Source organism: Amblyraja radiata, unplaced genomic scaffold (assembly GCF_010909765.2).
Source record: "Amblyraja radiata isolate CabotCenter1 unplaced genomic scaffold, sAmbRad1.1.pri scaffold_898_ctg1, whole genome shotgun sequence".
Classification (NCBI taxonomy): Eukaryota; Metazoa; Chordata; class Chondrichthyes; order Rajiformes; family Rajidae; genus Amblyraja; species Amblyraja radiata.
Window position 1 is genome coordinate 25,001 of NW_022630898.1, and position 18,476 is coordinate 43,476.

The 18,476-nt window shown below is 50.3% G+C and overlaps 1 protein-coding gene across 1 annotated transcript in view; it reads left to right on the plus strand.

Moving 5' to 3' along the window:
* The window catches only part of LOC116970451 (kalirin-like), a gene marked incomplete at its 3' end in the record, with an annotated part of 22,036 nt that extends 4,335 nt beyond the window's left edge, over positions 1 to 17,701 (plus strand). The window contains exons 2-3 of the mRNA XM_033017093.1: positions 14,957 to 15,261; positions 17,570 to 17,701. Coding sequence (XP_032872984.1) covers positions 14,957 to 15,261; positions 17,570 to 17,701 — 437 coding nt within the window. The remainder of the gene's footprint in view (positions 1 to 14,956; positions 15,262 to 17,569) is intronic.
* Positions 17,702 to 18,476: the final 775 nt, after the last annotated feature.

The following is an 18,476-nucleotide window of genomic DNA, read 5'->3' on the forward strand; positions in this document are numbered from 1 at the left end:
GCAGAAACATCTCGCTGAATGTGGCATCGAATTACTGGCTGTGCAACCGAGAATGATGCCAGACCCCGGGGCGCAGCGGGTAGAGCTGCTGCCTCCCAGCGCCAGAGACCCGGGTTCCATCCTGACCACGGGCGCTGTCTGTGCGGAGTTTGCAAGTTCTCCCTGTGACCTGCGTGGGTTTTCTCCGGGTGCTCCGGTTTCCCCCCCACACTCCAAAGACATGCAGGGTTTGTGTAGGATACTGCGTCTCTCCCTTCGAACCCCATCCTCCTCCCTTCTCCCATAACCCCTGACACCCGTACTAATCAGAATCTGTCTATCTCTGCCATAAAATATCCATTGACTTGGCCTCAGTCCTAAGTGCCCGACCTCGTATTCTTAAAACTGTGACCACTGGTTCTGGACTCCATAGATTCCACAGATTCACCAACCTCTGACTAAAGAAATTCCTCCTCATCTCCTACCTAAAGGAATGTTCTTTAATTCTGAGGCTGTGACCTCTGGTCCTAGACTCTCCCACTAGTGGAAACATCCTCCCCACATCCACTCTATCCAAGGCCTTTCACTATTCCGTACGTTTCATTTTTCACACAGAGAGTGGTGAATCTCTGGAATTCTCTGCCACAGAAGGTAGTTGAGGCCAGTTCATTGACTATATTTAAGAGGGAGTTAGATGTGGCCCTTGTGGCTAAAGGGATCAGGGGGTATGGAGAGAAGGCAGGGATGGGATATTGAGTTGGATGATCAGCCATGATCATATTGAATTGCGGTGCAGGCTCGAAGGGCCGAATGGCCTACTCCTGCAACGATGTTCTATGTTTCAATGAGGCCGTCAAACGCTCATCGCACATTAACCCACTCGCTCCTGGATGGTGGCACCTCAGCTTTTGTTGTGCCTTTAAATTCTGTAAATGGAACCTGAGAACTCTCGCCAAGATCGCTGTGAATATCTCAGCACCATTTACGCTCGCACCTCAACTGAGAATCTGCAAAGCAAATGCAAATTTAGATCTGCACTGTCAGACTGGCATGCCGAATCAGTGCCGCTAAAGAAACATCAAGTGCCACTACACAAGAGGAATAGATCGGGTAGACGCACAGAGTCTCTTGCCCAGAGTAGCGGAATCGAGGACCAGAGGACATGGGTTCAAGGTGAAAGGCAAAAGATTTAATAGGAATCCGAGGCATAATCTTGTTCACACAGAGGGTGGTGGGTGTATGGAACAAGCTGCCAGAAGAGGTAGTTGAGGCTGGGACTATCACAAAGTTTAAGAAACAGTCAGACAGGTACATGGATAGGACAGGTTTGGAGGGATATGGACCAAATGCAGGCAGGTGGGACTAGTGTAGCTGGGGCATGTTGGTGGGCGAGTTGGGCCGAAGGGCCTGTTTCCACGCTGTATCACTCTATGACCCCATTTATCCTTACAATGGTGTTACCAGACAATAGACAATAGGTGCAGGAGGAGGCCATTCGGCCCTTCGAGCCAGCACCGCCATTCAATGTGATCATGGCTGATCATCCCCAATCAGTACCCCGTTCCTGCCTTCTCCCCATATCCCCTGACTCCGCTATTGTAAAGAGCCCTATCCATCTCTCTCTTGAAAGCATCTAGAGAACCTGCCTCCACCTCCCTCTGAGGCAGAGAATTCCACAGACTCACCACTCTCTGTGAGAAAAAGTGTTTTCCTCGTCTCCGTTCTAAATGGCTTACTCCGTCCAGACGTCCTGGGTTGTCCTGGAATTTCCAGTCAATGAAAATGAATCCGAGGAACGCTGCTGTTGGCAAACTGAGGAGAATTTAGGATAGATTTGTTTTAGTTTGGTTTAGTTTAGAGATACAGCGTGGAAACAGGCCCTCAGGCGCTCTGAGTCCACACGGACCAGTGATCCCCGCACACTAGTTCCATCCTACACACTGGGGGACAATTTACAGAGGGCCAATTAACCTACAAACCCGCACGTCTTTGGGATGTGGGAGGAAACCGGAGCACCCGGAGGAAACGAGGAGGAATTTCTTTAGTCAGAGGATGGTGAATCTGCGGTATTCTTTGCCACAGACGGTTGTGGAGGCCAAGTCGATGGATGTTTTTTAAGCCAGAGATTGATAGATTCTTGATTAGTGCGGATGTCAGGGGTTATGGGGAGAAGGCAGGAGAATGGGGGTAGGAGGGAGTCAAGTCAAGAGAGTTTATTGTCATGTGTCCCAGATAGGGCAATGACATTCTTGCTTGCTGCAGCACAAGAGAATATAGTAGGCATGAATACAGAACAGGGGGAGAGATAGAATGGCCTAAATCTACTCCAATCTCTTATGACTCGGCTTGTACTCGCTAGAATTTAGGAGATAGAGGGGGGATCTTATAGAAACTTACAAAATTCTTAAGGGGTTGGACAGGCTAGATGCAGGAAGATTGTTCCCGATGTTGGGGAAGTCCAGGACAAGGGGTCACAGTTTAAGGATAAGGGGGAAATCCTTTAGGACCGAGATGAGAAAAACATTTTTCACACAGAGAGTGGTGAATCTCTGGAACTCTGCCACAGAAGGTAGTTGAGGCCACAGTTCATTGGCTATATTTAAGAGGGAGTTGGATGTGGCCCGTGTGGCTAAAGGGATCAGGGGGTATGGAGAGAAGGCAGGTACAGGATACTGAGTTGGATGATCAGTCATGATCATATTGAATGGCGGTGCAGGCTCGAAGGGCCGAATGGCCTACTCCTGCACCTATTGTCTATGTTTCTATGATCTTATGATCCTATGATCTCCAGAGGTGCTGCCTGTCCCGCTGAGTTACTCCAGCACTTTGCGACTACCTTCGGTGTAAACCAGCATCTGCAGTTCCTTCCCACACAAGATACTTCCATTCGCTGGGCTTGAGAAGACGACACAACCTTTGTCTAGTTAGATGCCTCGTCATAAGTATTATTGAGTCCTGTTTAAATAAACAGGCAAGGTTTTGTTCTCGTTCGTGGCAGAGTGAGATGGAGAAGCTCTGGGATGGCAGCCAAACCCTTGTTGCCTGACTGCGTAAAAGAAAAACTGGCAATGTCTATTTTTCTCTCTCTATTATAATCAGTCTCTTATTTATAGACAGCGTTATCATATTGAAGCATATTAAGCTGTTTCCTGGGATGACTTGGTCTCGGGATGGCCCTGACTCCTGTCGCCTGCCATTTTAGCACACTGTCAGACTCCTTAAACATAGAAATATAGAAACATAGACAATAGGTGCAGGAGTAGGCCATTCGGCCCTTTGAGCCATTCAATATGATCATGGTTGATCATCCAACTCAATATCCTGTACCTGCCTTCTCTACATACCCCCTGATCCCTTTAGCCACAAGGGCCACATCTAACTCCCTCTTAAATATAGCCAATGAACTGTGGCCTCAACTACCTTCTGTGGCAGAGAATTCCACAGATGCACCACTCTCTGTGTGAAAAATGTTTTTCTCATCTCGGTCCTAAAAGATTTCCCCTTTATCCTTAAACTGTGACCCCTTGTTCTGGACTTCCGCAACATCAGGAACAATCTTCCTGCATCTAGCCTGTCCAACCCCTGAAGAATTTTGTAGGTTTCTATAAGATCCCCCCTCAATCTTCTAAATTCTAGCGAGTACAAGCCGAGTCTATCCAGCCTTTCTTCATATGAAAGTCCTGACATCGTAGGAATCAGTCTGGTGAGCCTTCTCTGTACTCCCTCTATGGCAAGCATGTCTTTCCTCAGAAAAGTTGCGTAAGTGGGACAGGCCCTTTATACCTTGTTATCAGGCATGCTTCAGAACTGAAGACGCTGGAAAATCGAAGGTAGACAAAAGTGCTGGAGAAACTCAGCGGATGCAGCAGCATCGATGGAGCGAAGGAAATAGGCAACGATTCGGGCCGAAACTCTTCTTCAGACTTCGGCCCGAAACGTTGCCTATTTCCTTCGCTCCATAGATGCTGCTGCACCCGCTGAGTTTCTCCGGCATTTTTGGCTACCTCATGTTTGAGAATGTGCCGAGAGTGAATATAGTGTTAATAGCCACTTGCAGAGAGCCCTCATAAACCATTCATCACCGGCTGCCCGCAGCCGTGTCTGATGTGGGGGGTTGGGTACAAGCTACGGTGAATGGATTAGTTAATTACTGTGAACCTCTGCTCTCTCCCAAGCCTCTCACAAACCTGGGCCCTTTCGACACATTAACCCCGTGTTGACTGGTTTAACGCGGCACTGGTTATGCTCAGATAGACACAACATCTGTCTTCAAGAGGAAGCGAGTGATTAGACCGTGAGGGGATTAGTGATGGGAATACAATTAGGCCATTCGGCCCATCAAGTCTACTCCGCCATTCAATCATGGCTGTTCTATCTTTCCCTCCTCAAGTCAAGTCAATTTTATTTCTATAGCACATTTAAAAACAACAGACAATAGACAATAGGTGCAGGAGTAGGCCATTCGGCCCTTCGAGCCAGCACCGTCATTCAATGTGATCATGGCTGATCATCCCATCAGTACCCCGTTCCTGCCTTCTCCCCATAATGCCTGACTCCGCTATTTTTAAGAGCCCTATCTAGCTCTCTCTTGAAAGCATCCAGAGAACCCGCCTCCACCACCCTCTGGGGCAGAGAATTCCACAAACTCACAACTCTCTGTGAGAAAAAGTGTTTACATAGAAACATAGAAAATAGGTGCAGGAGTAGGCCATTCGGCCCTTCGAGCCTGCACCGCCATTCGATATGATCATGGCTGATCATCCAACTCAGCATCCCTGCCTTCTCTCCATACCCCCTGATCCCTTTAGCCACAAGGGCCACATCTAACTCCCTCTTATATATAGCCAATGAACTGGCCTCAACTACCTTCTGTGGCAGAGAATTCCACAGATTCACCACTCTCTGTGTAAAAAATGATTTTCTCATCTTGGTCCTAAAAGACTTCCCCCTTATCCTTAAACTGTGACCCCTTGTTCTGGACTTCCCCAACATCGGGAACAATCTTCCTGCATCTAGCCTGTCCAACCCCTAAATGATTTCCTCGTCTCCGTTCTAAATGGCTTACCCCTTATTCGTAAACTGTGTGTGGCCCCTGGTTCTGGACTCCCCACAACATCGGGAACATGCAATATTTGCAAAACGGAAGGACATTTTGTTTGTTTTCGGTTTCGTGAACCGAGCCGTTCTCCGCTTCTTGCCTCCAACTCGTTGAGCGGCAATAATTATGCAGTGGCACAAGGTGCAGGCTGGTAGATAATCTGCAAAGCACCTGGTCTCTCGCCCAGGTGGAATATTTTTCCTGCTTGTTGTTCACTTTTGATTTTCACAAGAACACCCTGATCTCATCCAAATCAATCTGTCCCCTGACATGGATGGTCGGGTAAAATGGCCGACACGGTGGCGCAGCGGTAGAGTTGCTGCTTTACAGCGCTTGCAACGCCAGAGACCTCTATAAGATCCTCCAGAACTCCAAGATGGCGCCAGGATCCAGTTGTCAGGAACACAATGTGCTGGAGTAATGCCCCTGTCCCACTTAGGAAACCTGAACGGAAACCTCTGGAGACTTTGCGCCCCACCCAAGGTTTCCGTGCGGTTCCCGGAGGTTGCAGTTGGTTGCCGGAGGTTGCAGGTAGTGGAAGCAGGTAGGGAGACAGGGTCTTGGTGAGACCCCACCTGGAGTGTTGTGTACAGTTTTGGTCTCCAAATCTGAGGAAAGACATTCTTGCCTTAGAGGGAGTACAGAGAAGGTTCACCAGACTGATTCCTGGGATGTCAGGACTTTCATATGAAGAAAGACTGGATAGACTCGGTTTGTACTCGCTAGAATTTAGAAGATTGAGGGGGGATCTTATAGAAACGTACAAAATTCTTAGGGGGTTGGACAGGCTAGATGCAGGAAGATTGTTCCCGATGTTGGGGTAGTCCAGGACCAGGAGTCACAGTTTAAGGATAAAGGGGAAATCCTTTAGGACTGAGATGAGAAAACATTTTTCATGCAGAGAGTGGTGAGTCTCTGGAACTCTCTGCCACAGAAGGTAGTTGAGGCTAGTTTATTGGCTATATTTAAGAGGGAGTTAGATGTGGCCCTTGTGGCAAAAGGGATCAGGGGGTATGGAGAGAAGGCAGGTACAGGATACTGAGTTGGATGATCAGCCATGATCATATTGAATGGCGGTGCAGGCTCGAAGGTCCGAATGGCCTAATCCTGTACCTATTTTCTATGTTTCTATGAGTGTGTTATATATTTATATATATATATATCACACATGTATATGCATCATATATATATATATATATATATATATATATATATATATATATAAGAAACTAGAGAAATATGTATGAGACTGACAAAAACCTCCGGGAACCGAACGGAAACCTTGGGTGGGGCGCAAAGTCTACAGAGGTTTCCGTTCAGGTTTCCTAAGTGGGACAGGGGCATTACCCAGTGGGTCGGGCAGCAGAGAGTCACAGAGTGATACAGTGTGGAAATAGGCCCAGCGGCCCAACTTGCCCACACCGACCAACATGCCCCATCTACACTAGTCCCACCTGCCTGCGTTTGACCCTTATCCCTCTAAACTGAATGTGTAGGAAGGAACTGCAGATGCTGGTTTAAACTGAAGAGAGACTCAAAATGCTGGAGTAACTCAGCGGGACAGGCAGCATCTCTGGAGAGAAGGAATGGGATGCCCATTCCTTCTCTCCAGAGATGCTGCCTATCCCGCTGAGTTACTCCAGCACTTTGTGTCTATCTTCCATACAAACTTACCCTATCCATGTACATGTCTGAATGTTTCTCAAGCGTTGGGATAGTCCCTGCCTCAACTACCTCCTCCGGCAGCTCGTTCCATATACCCACAAAGTTGTTCCTCGGGTTCCCATTAAATCTTCCCATTAAACCTAATTTGAGGAAGGACGTTCTTGCTATTGAGGGAGTGCAGCGTAGGTTTACAAGGTTAATTCCCGGGATGGCGGGACTGTCGTATGCTGAGAGAATAGAGCGGCTGGACTTGTACACTCTGGAGTTTAGAAGGATGAGAGGGTATCTCATTGAAACATATAAGATTGTTAAGGGTTTGGACACGCTGGAGGCAGGAAACATGTTCCCGATGTTGGGGGAGTCCAGAACCAGGGGCCACACACAGTTTAAGAATAAGGGGTAAGCCATTTAGAACGGAGACGAGGAAACACTTTTTCTCACAGAGAGTTGTGAGTCTGTGGAATTCTCTGCCTCAGAGGGCGGTGGAGACAGGTTCTCTGGATACTTTCAAGAGAGAGCTAGATAGGGCTATTAAAGATAGCGGAGTCAGGGGATATGGGGAGAAGGCAGGAACGGGGTACTGATTGGGGATGATCAGCCATGATCATGTTGAATGGCGGTGCTGGCTCAAAGGGCCGAATGGCCTCTACTCCTGCACCTATTGTCTATTGTCTTTCCCTTCGTTCCTAACATATTCCGTTCCTGATTCCGGTTCTGTGTGAGTGTGGTGGAACTACCTCCAACCCACACTGCTATACATGGATTCATTGCATATCAGCCCAAAACATTCTTGGTTGCACATTCCGTTCTGGTACATTTCCCTCCAATGCTGTCTTAATCTTTTCCACCAGAGTCTGAGTTTTCCCAGGGTCTCAATATAGTTCCAAGGGATTAACGTTTAATTTTGCCCAAGTATTGGCCGAGGCAGGACAGCTGATGTCCCACTTAACCCTTTGGGGACTGTTGCCCGATGGAAGTCACACAGACCTTTCCGAGAGGAGTCCAACGGTACCGGAACGAACCGCGTAGGCCACCGAGGAGCCGAGATATCGGCCCGCAAAGTCGGCCTCGGAAGTCGGCTATGGGAACGGATCTGCCGGCTCCGGCCGGGCCGGAGTTCCAGAGCCCCGGCCGCACGGTGCAAATTCCACCCGCTGATCGGCCGCGGAAGTCCCGATGAGGTCGAGATCGGCCGCCTCACCCGGCCAAGGCGCCACATTTTCGGGGGGACTTCCAGTGGGATGGATTTCAAGTGCCCTCTCGGAATTTGGTCCCGATTAAAGGAGGTGCCGGATCAGTTGCCGGAAAACCGGTGGTGGACCTGTACAACTAACTATAACGTTAAGGATATATAGACGGCCCAGTGGGTAGAGTCACCACCTCACAGCGCCAGAGATCCGGGTTCGATCCTGCATTGTAAAGGATGCTGTCTGTGTGGAGTTTGCACGCTCGACCTGTGACCGCGTGGGTTTCCTCCGGGTGCTCTGGTTTCCTCCCACATCCCAAAGACGTGCGGGTTTGTAGGTTAATTGGCTTCTGTAAATTGTCCCTAGTGTGTAGATAGTCGATGAGAACAATAGACAATAGACAATAGGTGCAGGAGTAGGCCATTCGGCCCTTCGAGCCAGCACCGCCATTCAATGTGATCATGGCTGATCATCCCCAATCAGTACCCCGTTCCTGCCTTCTCCCCATATCCCCTGACTCCGCTACCTTTAAGAGCCCCATCTAGCTCTCTCTTGAAAGCATCCAGAGAACCGGCCTCCACCGCCCTCTGAGGCAGAGAATTCCACAGACTCACAACTCTCTGTGAGAAAAAGTGTTTCCTCGTCTCCGTTCTAAATGGCCGACCCCTTATTCTTAAACTATGTGTGTGGCCCCTGGTTCTGGACTCCCCCAACATCGGGAACATGTTTCCTGTCTCTAGTGTGTCCAAGCCCTTAACAATCTTATATGATAGTAATAATTTATTTGTCATTCGAACATATAAGTATACATTTGAATGAAATGTCATTTGTCACGGGGCTGAGGTGGAAGGTGCTTAGTGGTTTATATTGATGTCAGGTGCGAGTGCATTGTGTGTGTGTGTGTTTTAGGTGAGGTGTCTGTGTGTGTCTGTTGGTGCTGGCGTTGATGCCCCAGTACTTCATACCGAACTGCAGAGGGGCAAAGAGTCCATGGGAGGGGGTGGGAGGAGTCCTTTACAATGCTGGAGGCTTGTCGGAGGCATCTTTTGTTGAAAGTGTCCACAAAATGGATGGGAGAGGCTTCCCCGATGATATTCTCCGAATATAAATGTGTGTATATGCTGAATATTATTGTGTGGAGTTTGCACGTTCTCCCCGTGACCCTCGTGGGTTTTCTCCGGGTGCTCCGGTTTCCTCCCACACTCCCAAAGACGTGCGGGTTTGTATGTTAATTGGCTTATGTAAATTGTCCCCAGTGCGTGTAGAATGGCGTTCAGGGCCTGTCCCAACGTGGGCGTCATATGCGCGTCAGGCAGATGGCACGCGAAGATTTTGCACATCCCAAAATCCTGGGGCGCCGCGAGCGACTGCGCGTCACTGCCTACGTCACCACGCACCATCACGTGTCGAGATGCGGAAATGATGTGGCGTAAATGACGCGCAAATGACGCCCGTGTGGGACAGGCCCTTCAAGGCCCCCGAGTGTGTGGGGAATCACTGGTCGGCGCGGACTCGCTGAGGCCGGCGTGGCCCGTTTCTGCGCTGTATCTCTCAGCTCCAAACTCCGCCATTCCACACTCTGCCTGCAGTTTGATGAGCAAACGGCCAGCGTCAGCGAAGCGAATAATCAGTGTCAGCGGTCGGTAACGCGGCCAGCTTGAGACTCACGAGCTTCTGTTCCTGTGGGGCAAACAGCCCACAGACAGGCAGAGGGATCTATCAGTTCCCTCCTCCATTCCCCATGTCCCGAACCAATTCTTATCCTTCAGGGCTTCCCGTCTGTCCCATCTAATATTCCAACCACATTACTGGTGGATTGACCTATGACACACGCTGTTAATATGTCAGCCTGCGTCCGGCAGGCATGAACGTTGAATTCTCCCAGTTTTGCTAGCCCTTGCTGTCTCCTCCCCTTCCTTAACCCTCGAGCTGTCTCCTCCCATCCCCCCCGCCCTCGGGCTCCTCCTCCTCCCTTTTTCCTTCCTTCTCCCCCCCCCCCCCCCCCACCCCCTATCAGTCTGAAGAAGGGTATCGGCCCGAAACGTCACCTATTTCCTTCGCTCCATAGATGCTGCTGCACCCGCTGAGTTTCTCCAGTATTTTTGTGTACCTTCGATTTTCCAGCATCTGCAGTTCCTTCTTGAACACTGTTAATATGTCAGTTGAGTTTATTGTCACGTGTACTGAGGTACAGTGAAAAGCTTTTGTTGCGTGGTAACCAGTCAGCGGAAAGACAATACATGATTACAATCGAGCCGTCCACAGTGTACAGATACAGGATAAGGGAATAACGTTTAGCGCAAGGTAAAGCCAGCAAAGTCCGATTAAAGATAGTCCGATAGTCACCAATGAGGTAGATAGTAGTTCAGCGCTGCTCTCTGGTTGTGGTAGGGTGGTTCAGCTGCCTGATAACAGCTGGGAAGAAACTGCCCCTGAATCTGGAGTAGGAAGACAAAAGTGCTGGAGAAACTCAGCGGGTGAGGCAGCATCTATGGAGCAAAGGAAATAGGCAACGTTTCGGGCCGAAACCCTTCTTCAGAATCATGGAGGTGTGCGTTTTCACACTTCTGTACCTCTTGCCGGATGGGAGAGGGGAGAAGAGGGAGTGGCCCGGGTGCGACTGGTCCTTGATTGTGCTGCTGGCCTTGCCGAGGCATCGTGAGGTGTGCAGCTCAGTTGAGTTTATTGTCACGTGTACCGAGGTACAGTGAAAAGCTTTTTGTTGCGCGCTAACCAGTCAGCGGAAAGACAATACATGATTACAATCGAGCCGTTCACAGTGTACAGATACTGGATAAAGGGAATAACGTTTAGTGCAAGGTGAAGCCAGCAAAGTCTGATCAAAGATAGTCCAAGGGTCATCAAAAAGTGGTAGATAGTACGAAGTACGATAGTATGAAGGGTTTCGGCCCGAAACGTCGCCTATTTCCTTCGCTCCATAGATGCTGCTGCACCCGCTGAGTTTCTCCAGCAATTTTGTGTACCTTCTGAGGTAGATAGTAGTTGGATTGTGTGGCCAGTTACCTCACTGTTGATTCACGCTAAACATGTGTGTAGGAAGGAACTGCAGATGCTGGAGTAACTCAGCGGGACAGGCAGCATCTCTGGAGAGAAGGAATGGGTGACGTTTCGGCTTCCGAAACGTCACCCATTCCTTCTCTCCAGAGATGCTGCCTGTCCCGCTGAGTTACTCCAGCACTTTGCGTCCATCCCTGCCATTCACAATGCCGCTCGTAGATGTAGCTCTGAGGGCTAACGGAATCAAGGAATATGGGGGAGAAGGCAGGAACGGGGTACTGATTGTGGATGATCAGCCGTGATCACATTGAATGGCGGCGCTGGCTCGAAGGGCCGAATGGCCAACTCCTGCAACTATTTTTCCATGTTGCTATGTATGTTCTCTCTCTAGGAACAGCTTTCCCAAAGTGAAACTGGTTTAGGGGGGGGGGGGGGGGGGGGGGGGGGGGGAGGCCTCTAGTTTTGACTTGGGCCTCCCATTCTCCCAAAGGGAATTCCTCCGATAGACATTCCCTCTCCCGACATCTGTTTATATCACGATCAAAAATGTTATTACTCGAGAACTGCTCCCTTTATTTTGCGTCCAAACGACGGGAGTCTTTGTTTAGTTTTCTGTCAGGCTCTTCTGGTGAAGTTGCAGAGGCCTGGCCTTAAGGCTCTCAGCAATCTGCCTGCCTTTGCCTCACTGGCCCAGGCGGTTGGCACACTGCCAGGAGGAGATGCATCAGCTTTTTTTTACACACAGCCCATGGTGGCCCAAGATTCGGACCTCGGCTTTTCACCCAGGGCCAACGCTGCACTGTATATTTCATAGACAATATACAATAGGTGCAGGAGTAGGCCATTCGGCCCTTCGAGCCAGCACCGCCATTCAATATGATCATGGCTGATCATCCAACTCAGTATCCCGTACCTGCCTTCTCTCCATACCCCCTGATCCCTTTAGCCACAAGGGCCACATCTAACTCCCTCTTAAATATAGCCAATGAACTGGCCTCGACTACCCTCTGTGGCAGAGAGTTCCAGAGATTCACCACTCTCTGTGTGAAAAAAGTTCTTGTCATCTCGGTTTTAAAGGATTTCCCCCTTATCCTTAAGCTGTGACCCCATGTCCTGGACTTCCCCAACATCGGGAGCAATCTTCCTGCATCTAGCCTGTCCAACCCCTTAAGAATTTTGTAAGTTTCTATAAGATCCCCTCTCAATCTCCTAAATTCTAGAGAGTATAAACCAAGTCTATCCAGTCTTTCTTCATAAGACAGTCCTGACATCCCAGGAATCAGTCTGGTGAACCTTCTCTGCTCTCCCTCTATGGCAATAATGTCCTTCCTCAGATTTGGATACCAAAACTGTACGCAATACTCCAGGTGTGGTCTCACCAAGACCCTGTACAACTGCAGTAGAACCCCCCTGCTCCTATACTCAAATCCTTTTGCTATGAAAGCTAACATACCATTCGCTTTCTTCACTGCCTGCTGCACCTGCATGCCTACTTTCAATGACTGGTGTACCATGACACCCAGGTCTCGCTGCATCTCCCCTTTTCCTAGTCGGCCACCATTTAGATAACATGGCTGATCTATCTTTCCCTCTCAACCCCATTCTCCTGCCTTCTCCCCATAACCCCTGACACCCGTACTAATCAAGAATCTATCCATCTCTGCCTTAGAAATACCATTGACGTGGCCTCCACAGCCGTCTGTGGCAATGAATCCCACAGATTCACCACCCTCTGACTAAAGAAATTCCTCCTCATCTCCTATCTAAAGGAACGTCCTTTAATTCTGAGGCTGTGCCCTCTGATCCTAGACTCTCCCACTAGTGGAAACATCCTCTCCACATCCACTCCATCCAGGCCTCCATTGTGGGATTGTTTAAACAGAATACCCAAGGCTTGGTTTAACACACGTCAGTGCGATAAGCCTTTGGAAGATTCACCACTGGCAACTTGCCTTTTTACAATCCTCGACTAAAACAAAGTGTAACTGTAATGTGCACTGCGCCATGGCACATTGTCAGGAAGGAACTGCAGATGCTGGTTTAAGCCGAAGACAGACACAAAAAGCTGGAGTAACTGTTCGATCTCGCCCTCTGCTTCAAGACCAAGGCCGTCTGTCGCCATCTGGTGGCAGAGCAGAGCCGTGATTGTAAATAAACCAACATGGACCAAGCGCACGTCATGCTCATAGGAGCAGAATTAGACCATTCGGCCCATCAAGTCTACTCCACCATTCAATGACGACTGATCTATCTCTCCCTCCAAACCCCATTCTCCTGCCTTCTCCCCATAACCCCTGACACCCGTTCTAATCAAGAATCTATCCATCTCTGCCTTAAAAAATGAGCATCTGTGGAGAACATGGATAGGTGACGTTTCACAGAGTGCTGGAGTAACTCAGCGGGTCAGGCAGCATCTGTGGAGAACATGGATAGGTGACGTTTCACAGAGTGCTGGAGTAACAGCGGGTCAGGCAGCATCTGTGGAGAACATGGATAGGTGACGTTTCACAGAGTGCTGTAGTAACTCAGCGGGTCAGGCAGCATCTGTGGAGAACATGGATAGGCGACGTTTCACAGAGTGCTGTAGTAACTCAGCGGGTCAGGCAGCATCTGTGGAGAACATGGATAGGTGACGTTTCACAGAGTGCTGTAGTAACTCAGCGGGCCAGGCAGCATCTGTGGAGAATGGGGATGGCTGACGTTTCCGGTCGGTCTGCAGAAGGGTCCCCGCCCGAATCATCGGCGACATGTGCTCCCCGGAGACTCCAGCACTTTGTGTCCTTTTTAGAAAAATTCAAACCAGGATGTCTGATTGTGTGGCACGGTGGCGCAGCGGGTAGTGTCGCTGCCTCACAGCGCCAGAGACCCGGGTTCAATCCTGACTACGGGTGCTGTCTGTACGGAGTTTGTACGTTCTCCCCGTGACCTGCGTGGGTTTTCTCCGGGTGCTCCGGTTTCCTCCCACACTCCAAAGAAGTACAGGTTTGTAGGTTAATTGGCTTTGGTGAAAATAAGCGAGTTCGGTATTCCGAAAAACGCAAGGAATCATGGGATTTGTCAAAGGTCACTCGCTATAAAGAAGAATCGAACGGAGTGCTATAGATACAGTGAGTGTAGTTTGGGTCAGATTTTTTTTGTCTTTTTTCAAGCTTGTAGTTGTCAGGGGGCAGATAGAGGGGAGTTGCTGCCTCACAGCACCAGAGACCCAGGTTCAATCCTGACTACGGGTGCTGTCTGTACGGAGTTTGTACGTTCTCCCTGTGACCCATGTGGGTTTTCTCCGGGTGCTCTGGTTTTCATCCCACACTCTAAAGACGCACGATTTGCAGGTTGATTGACATCGGTAATAAGGTCAATCGTCCTAGAGTGTCGACTAGTGCTAGTGTACGGGGTGGACAAAATGCTGGAGGAACTCAGCGGGTGAGGCATTTTTGTCTCACCTTCGATTTTTCCAGCATTTTTGTCCACCTTCGATTTTTCCAGCATCTGCAGTTCCTTCTTACACAACTAGTGTACGGGGTGATCGTTGGCTGGCATGGACTTGGTGGGTCAAAGGGCCTGTTTCCACACTGTATCTCTTAAAGTAAAGTCTAAAAAAAAATGAAGTCCTAACTAACTCCAGAATCAGATATGTAAATGCGATCAAAGACCTTGCACGCTGCTGGTGCAGTCACAAGGGTCCCAGCTTAGTTTAGTTTCAGTTGAGTTTATTGTCCCGTGTACCGAGGTACAGTGAAAAGCTTTTGTTGCATGCTAACCAGTCAGCAGAAAGACAACACATGATTACAATCGAGCCGTCCACAGTGTACAGATACAGGATAAAGGGAATAACTTTTAGTGCTGGATAAAGTCCAGCAAAGTTCATAAGGTCATGTGATAGGAGCAGAATTAGGCCATTCAGCCCATCGAGTCTACTCCGCCATTCAATCATGGCTGATCTATCTCTCCCAGCCCCATTCTCCTTTCTTATCCCCATTACCCCTGACATCCGCACTCTGTGTGCTTGCAGAGTCGTACTCGGTGCGTTGCAGCGATGGCAGCATCTCCACCTCGGTGGCCTCCGCGCAGCCCCAGCCGTCGACCAGCTCGGCGCCCAGCTCGCCGGGCTCCAAGCGCTCGGTCAGCACGCTGAAGAAGTGGTTGACCAGCCCGGTGCGCAAGCTGAGCGGCGGCGGAGGCGGCGGCGGCACCAACCGGCGCGTGAAGAAGCTGGAGTGCAAGGCCAAGAAAGAGGAGCGTCGGAGGAGCGCGGACAGCCAACGCAGGAGCATCGACCTAGGCATCGTCAACAGGGGCAGCGATGTCCACGACGTGGTGAGTGCCCACCAACCCGCACACTAACACCATCCCACCAACCCGCACACTAACATCCTACACACACTAGCACAATCTACACTTACACCAAGCCAATGAACCTACTAACCTGCACGTCTTTGGAGTGTGGGGGAAACTGAAGATCTCGGCCAAAACCCACGCGGAGAACGTGCAAACTCCGCAAGGAACCAAGTCGCATATTTACGATTCTGATGACAGACGGAGATGCACGAGTCTCCCGAACAAAGTTTAATTCAGTTTAGTTTTAGAGACACAGCGCGGAAACAGGCCCTACGGGTCCGCGCCGACCAGCGATCGCCGCACACTCACACCATCCCACACACACACACTAGGGACAATTTTACACTTACACCAAGTCAATTAGCCTACAAACCTGCACGTCTTTGGAGTGTGGGAGGAAACTGAAGATGCTGTAGAAAACCCACGCGGGTCACAGGGAGAACGTGCAAACTCCGTACAGACAGCGCCCGTGGTCAGGATGGAACCCGGGTCTCTGGCGCTGTGAGGCGGCAACTCTACCGCTGCGTGCAACGCCATCCGTGCAGCCCTTTCGTTCCTACTTGTGCAACAACTTACGTCCCACTTGTAAATGGAACAGGAGGGGTGGCACAGCGGGCACAGCCGCTGCCTCACAGCACCAGAGACCCGGGTTCGATCCCGGCCACGGGCGCTGCCTGTACGAAGTTTGTACTGTACGTTCTCCCCGTGACCCGCGTGGGTTTTCTCCGAGATCTTCGGTTTCCTCCCAGGCTCCAAAGACGCGCAGCTCAGTGGGTCAATTGGCTTGGTGTAAAATGTAAAAATTGTCCCTGGTGTGTGTGTGTGTGTGTGTAGGATAGTGTTAGTGTGCGGGGATCGCTGGTCGGCGCGGACACGGTGGGCCGAAGGGCCTGTTTCTGCGCTGTACCTCCAGACTAAACTTTGTTAGGGAGACTCGCGATCAGAATCGCGAATAGACGGCTTGGTTCTGTGTTCATCGTGCGGGACCCACCAGCCATCAGGTTAACAATAAACTCGAAGGTTAAGTTAGGGTCAATCGAGCATCGTGTATTACAACATCAGAACTCAGTGCCTGAAAAACCTGCACTGTAAAATCCAGTAACACTGCCTGTTTGAAGGACGACTTGTTCCGTAGATATGAACTAGTCAGTGTAACCCATCAGTAGGTTAGACAAAAGTGCTGGAGAAACTCAGCGGGTGCAGCAGCATCTATGGAGCGAAGGAAATAGGCAACGTTTCGGGACGAAACCCTTCCGGGTTTCGGCCCGAAACGTTGCCTATTTCCTTCAGGGTTTCGTCGCGAAACGTTGCCTATTTCCTTCGCTCCATAGATGCTGCTGCACCCGCTGAGTTTCTCCAGCACTTTTGTCTACCTTCGATTTTCCAGCATCTGCAGTTCCTTCTTCAACCCATCAGTACTTTTCTCCACATTAAAACCCCATTCACTTATTCTCATTCCACCTCCATATCTTTACTTTAAACGTTAGACTGTAGAGATACAGCGCGGAAACAGGCCCACAGATTCACCACCCTCTGACTAAAAAAATTTCCTTCCTAAAGGTATACGTCCTATCATTCTGAGGCTGTGACCTCTGGTCCGAGACTCTCCCACTAGTGGAAACATCCTCTCCACAGCCGCTCTATCCGGGCCTTTCACTGTTCGGTAACGTTTCAATGAGGTCCGTCTAAACTCCAGCGAGCACAGGCCCAGTGCCGTCAAACGCTCATCGTACGTTAACAATAGACATTAGACAATAGGTGCAGGAGTAGAGGCCATTTGGCCCTTCGAGCCAGCACCGCCATTCAATGTGATCATTCATGGCTGATCATCCCCAATCAGTACCCCGTTCCTGCCTTCCCCCCCATATCCCCTGACTCTGCTATCTTTAAGAGCCCTCTCTCTTGAAAGCATCCAGAGAACCGGCCTTCCACCGCCCTCTGAGGCAGAGAATTCCACAGACTCGCCACTCTCTGTGAGAAAAAGTGTTTCCTCGTCTCCGTTCGAAATGGCCGACCCCTTATTCTTAACCCACTGGGATTGTTCTCGTAAACCTCCTCTGAGCCCTCTCCAGAGCCGGCATGCATCCCTCCTCAGACATGCGGCCCAGAACTGCTCTCGACATGTCGTGAGCAGTTCTGGGCCCCATGTCTGAGGAGGGATGTGTGTCGGGTCTGGATAGGGCCTAGAGGGTTCGATGAGCAATAACACACAGCCTTGTCGAACCGCAGAAATCCGCCCCCCCCCCTCACCACAGAGGCAATCGGACTTCTTTGTTGTTCCTGACAGAAGGACCGGAAGGATGGACCACCAAGCCCCCAGGAGTGCGGAGAAGAACGGATAACAGAAGTCATTCCGGAGGCATTATCTTCATTCCACCCAGACGCCCCAAAGATGGAGGCAGAAAAACAGGATTCCGCAGTAAGTCCATTCATCATCTCATAAATTCATCTTCGTACGTGAACAGGGTTGTCGGTTGTTTAAGAAGGAACTGCAGATGCTGGAAAATCGAAGGTAGACAAAAGTGCTGGAGAAACTCAGCGGGTGCAACAGCATCTATGGAGCGAAGGAAATAGGCAACGTTTCGGGCCGAAACCCTTCTTCAGACTGATGTTGGTTAATTGGCTTAGTACAATCATAGATTGTCCCCTCGCGTGTGCAGGATGGTGTTAAGAGCCCCGTCCCACTTACGTGTCCTCGGCGCGCAAATTACGCGACCTCATGGTCGCGTTGAGGCGCACGGGCACCGTGTGGCCGCGCGGGGGCCGGTCCCACTTAGAAGGGCGGAGGTGTTATGGAGTTGTGCGCCACATCGCGCGGGGCTCCGAAATTTTTGTAGCGAACAAAATCTTCGCGCGCCAGCGGCCTGTCGCGTAACTGACGGCCAAAGTGGGACAGGCCCAAGACCCTGGCGCGACGCAACGTCTCACCTCCAACAGCAGCAGAAGCAGGCAAACGATCGCCGAGCTCGGCCTGGGGCTCACGGCCGTTGCGGTCCGGATCCGCCCCCACTTCTACTCCCAGAGCGGGGCCAAGAAAATTGAAGATAGACACAAAATGCTGGAGTAACTCAGCGGGACCGGCAGCATCTCTGGAGAGAAGGAATGGATGACGTTTCGGGTCAAGACCCTTCTTTTCAGACTGAAGAAGAGTCTCGACACGAAACGTCACCCATTGCTTCTCTCCAGAGATGCTG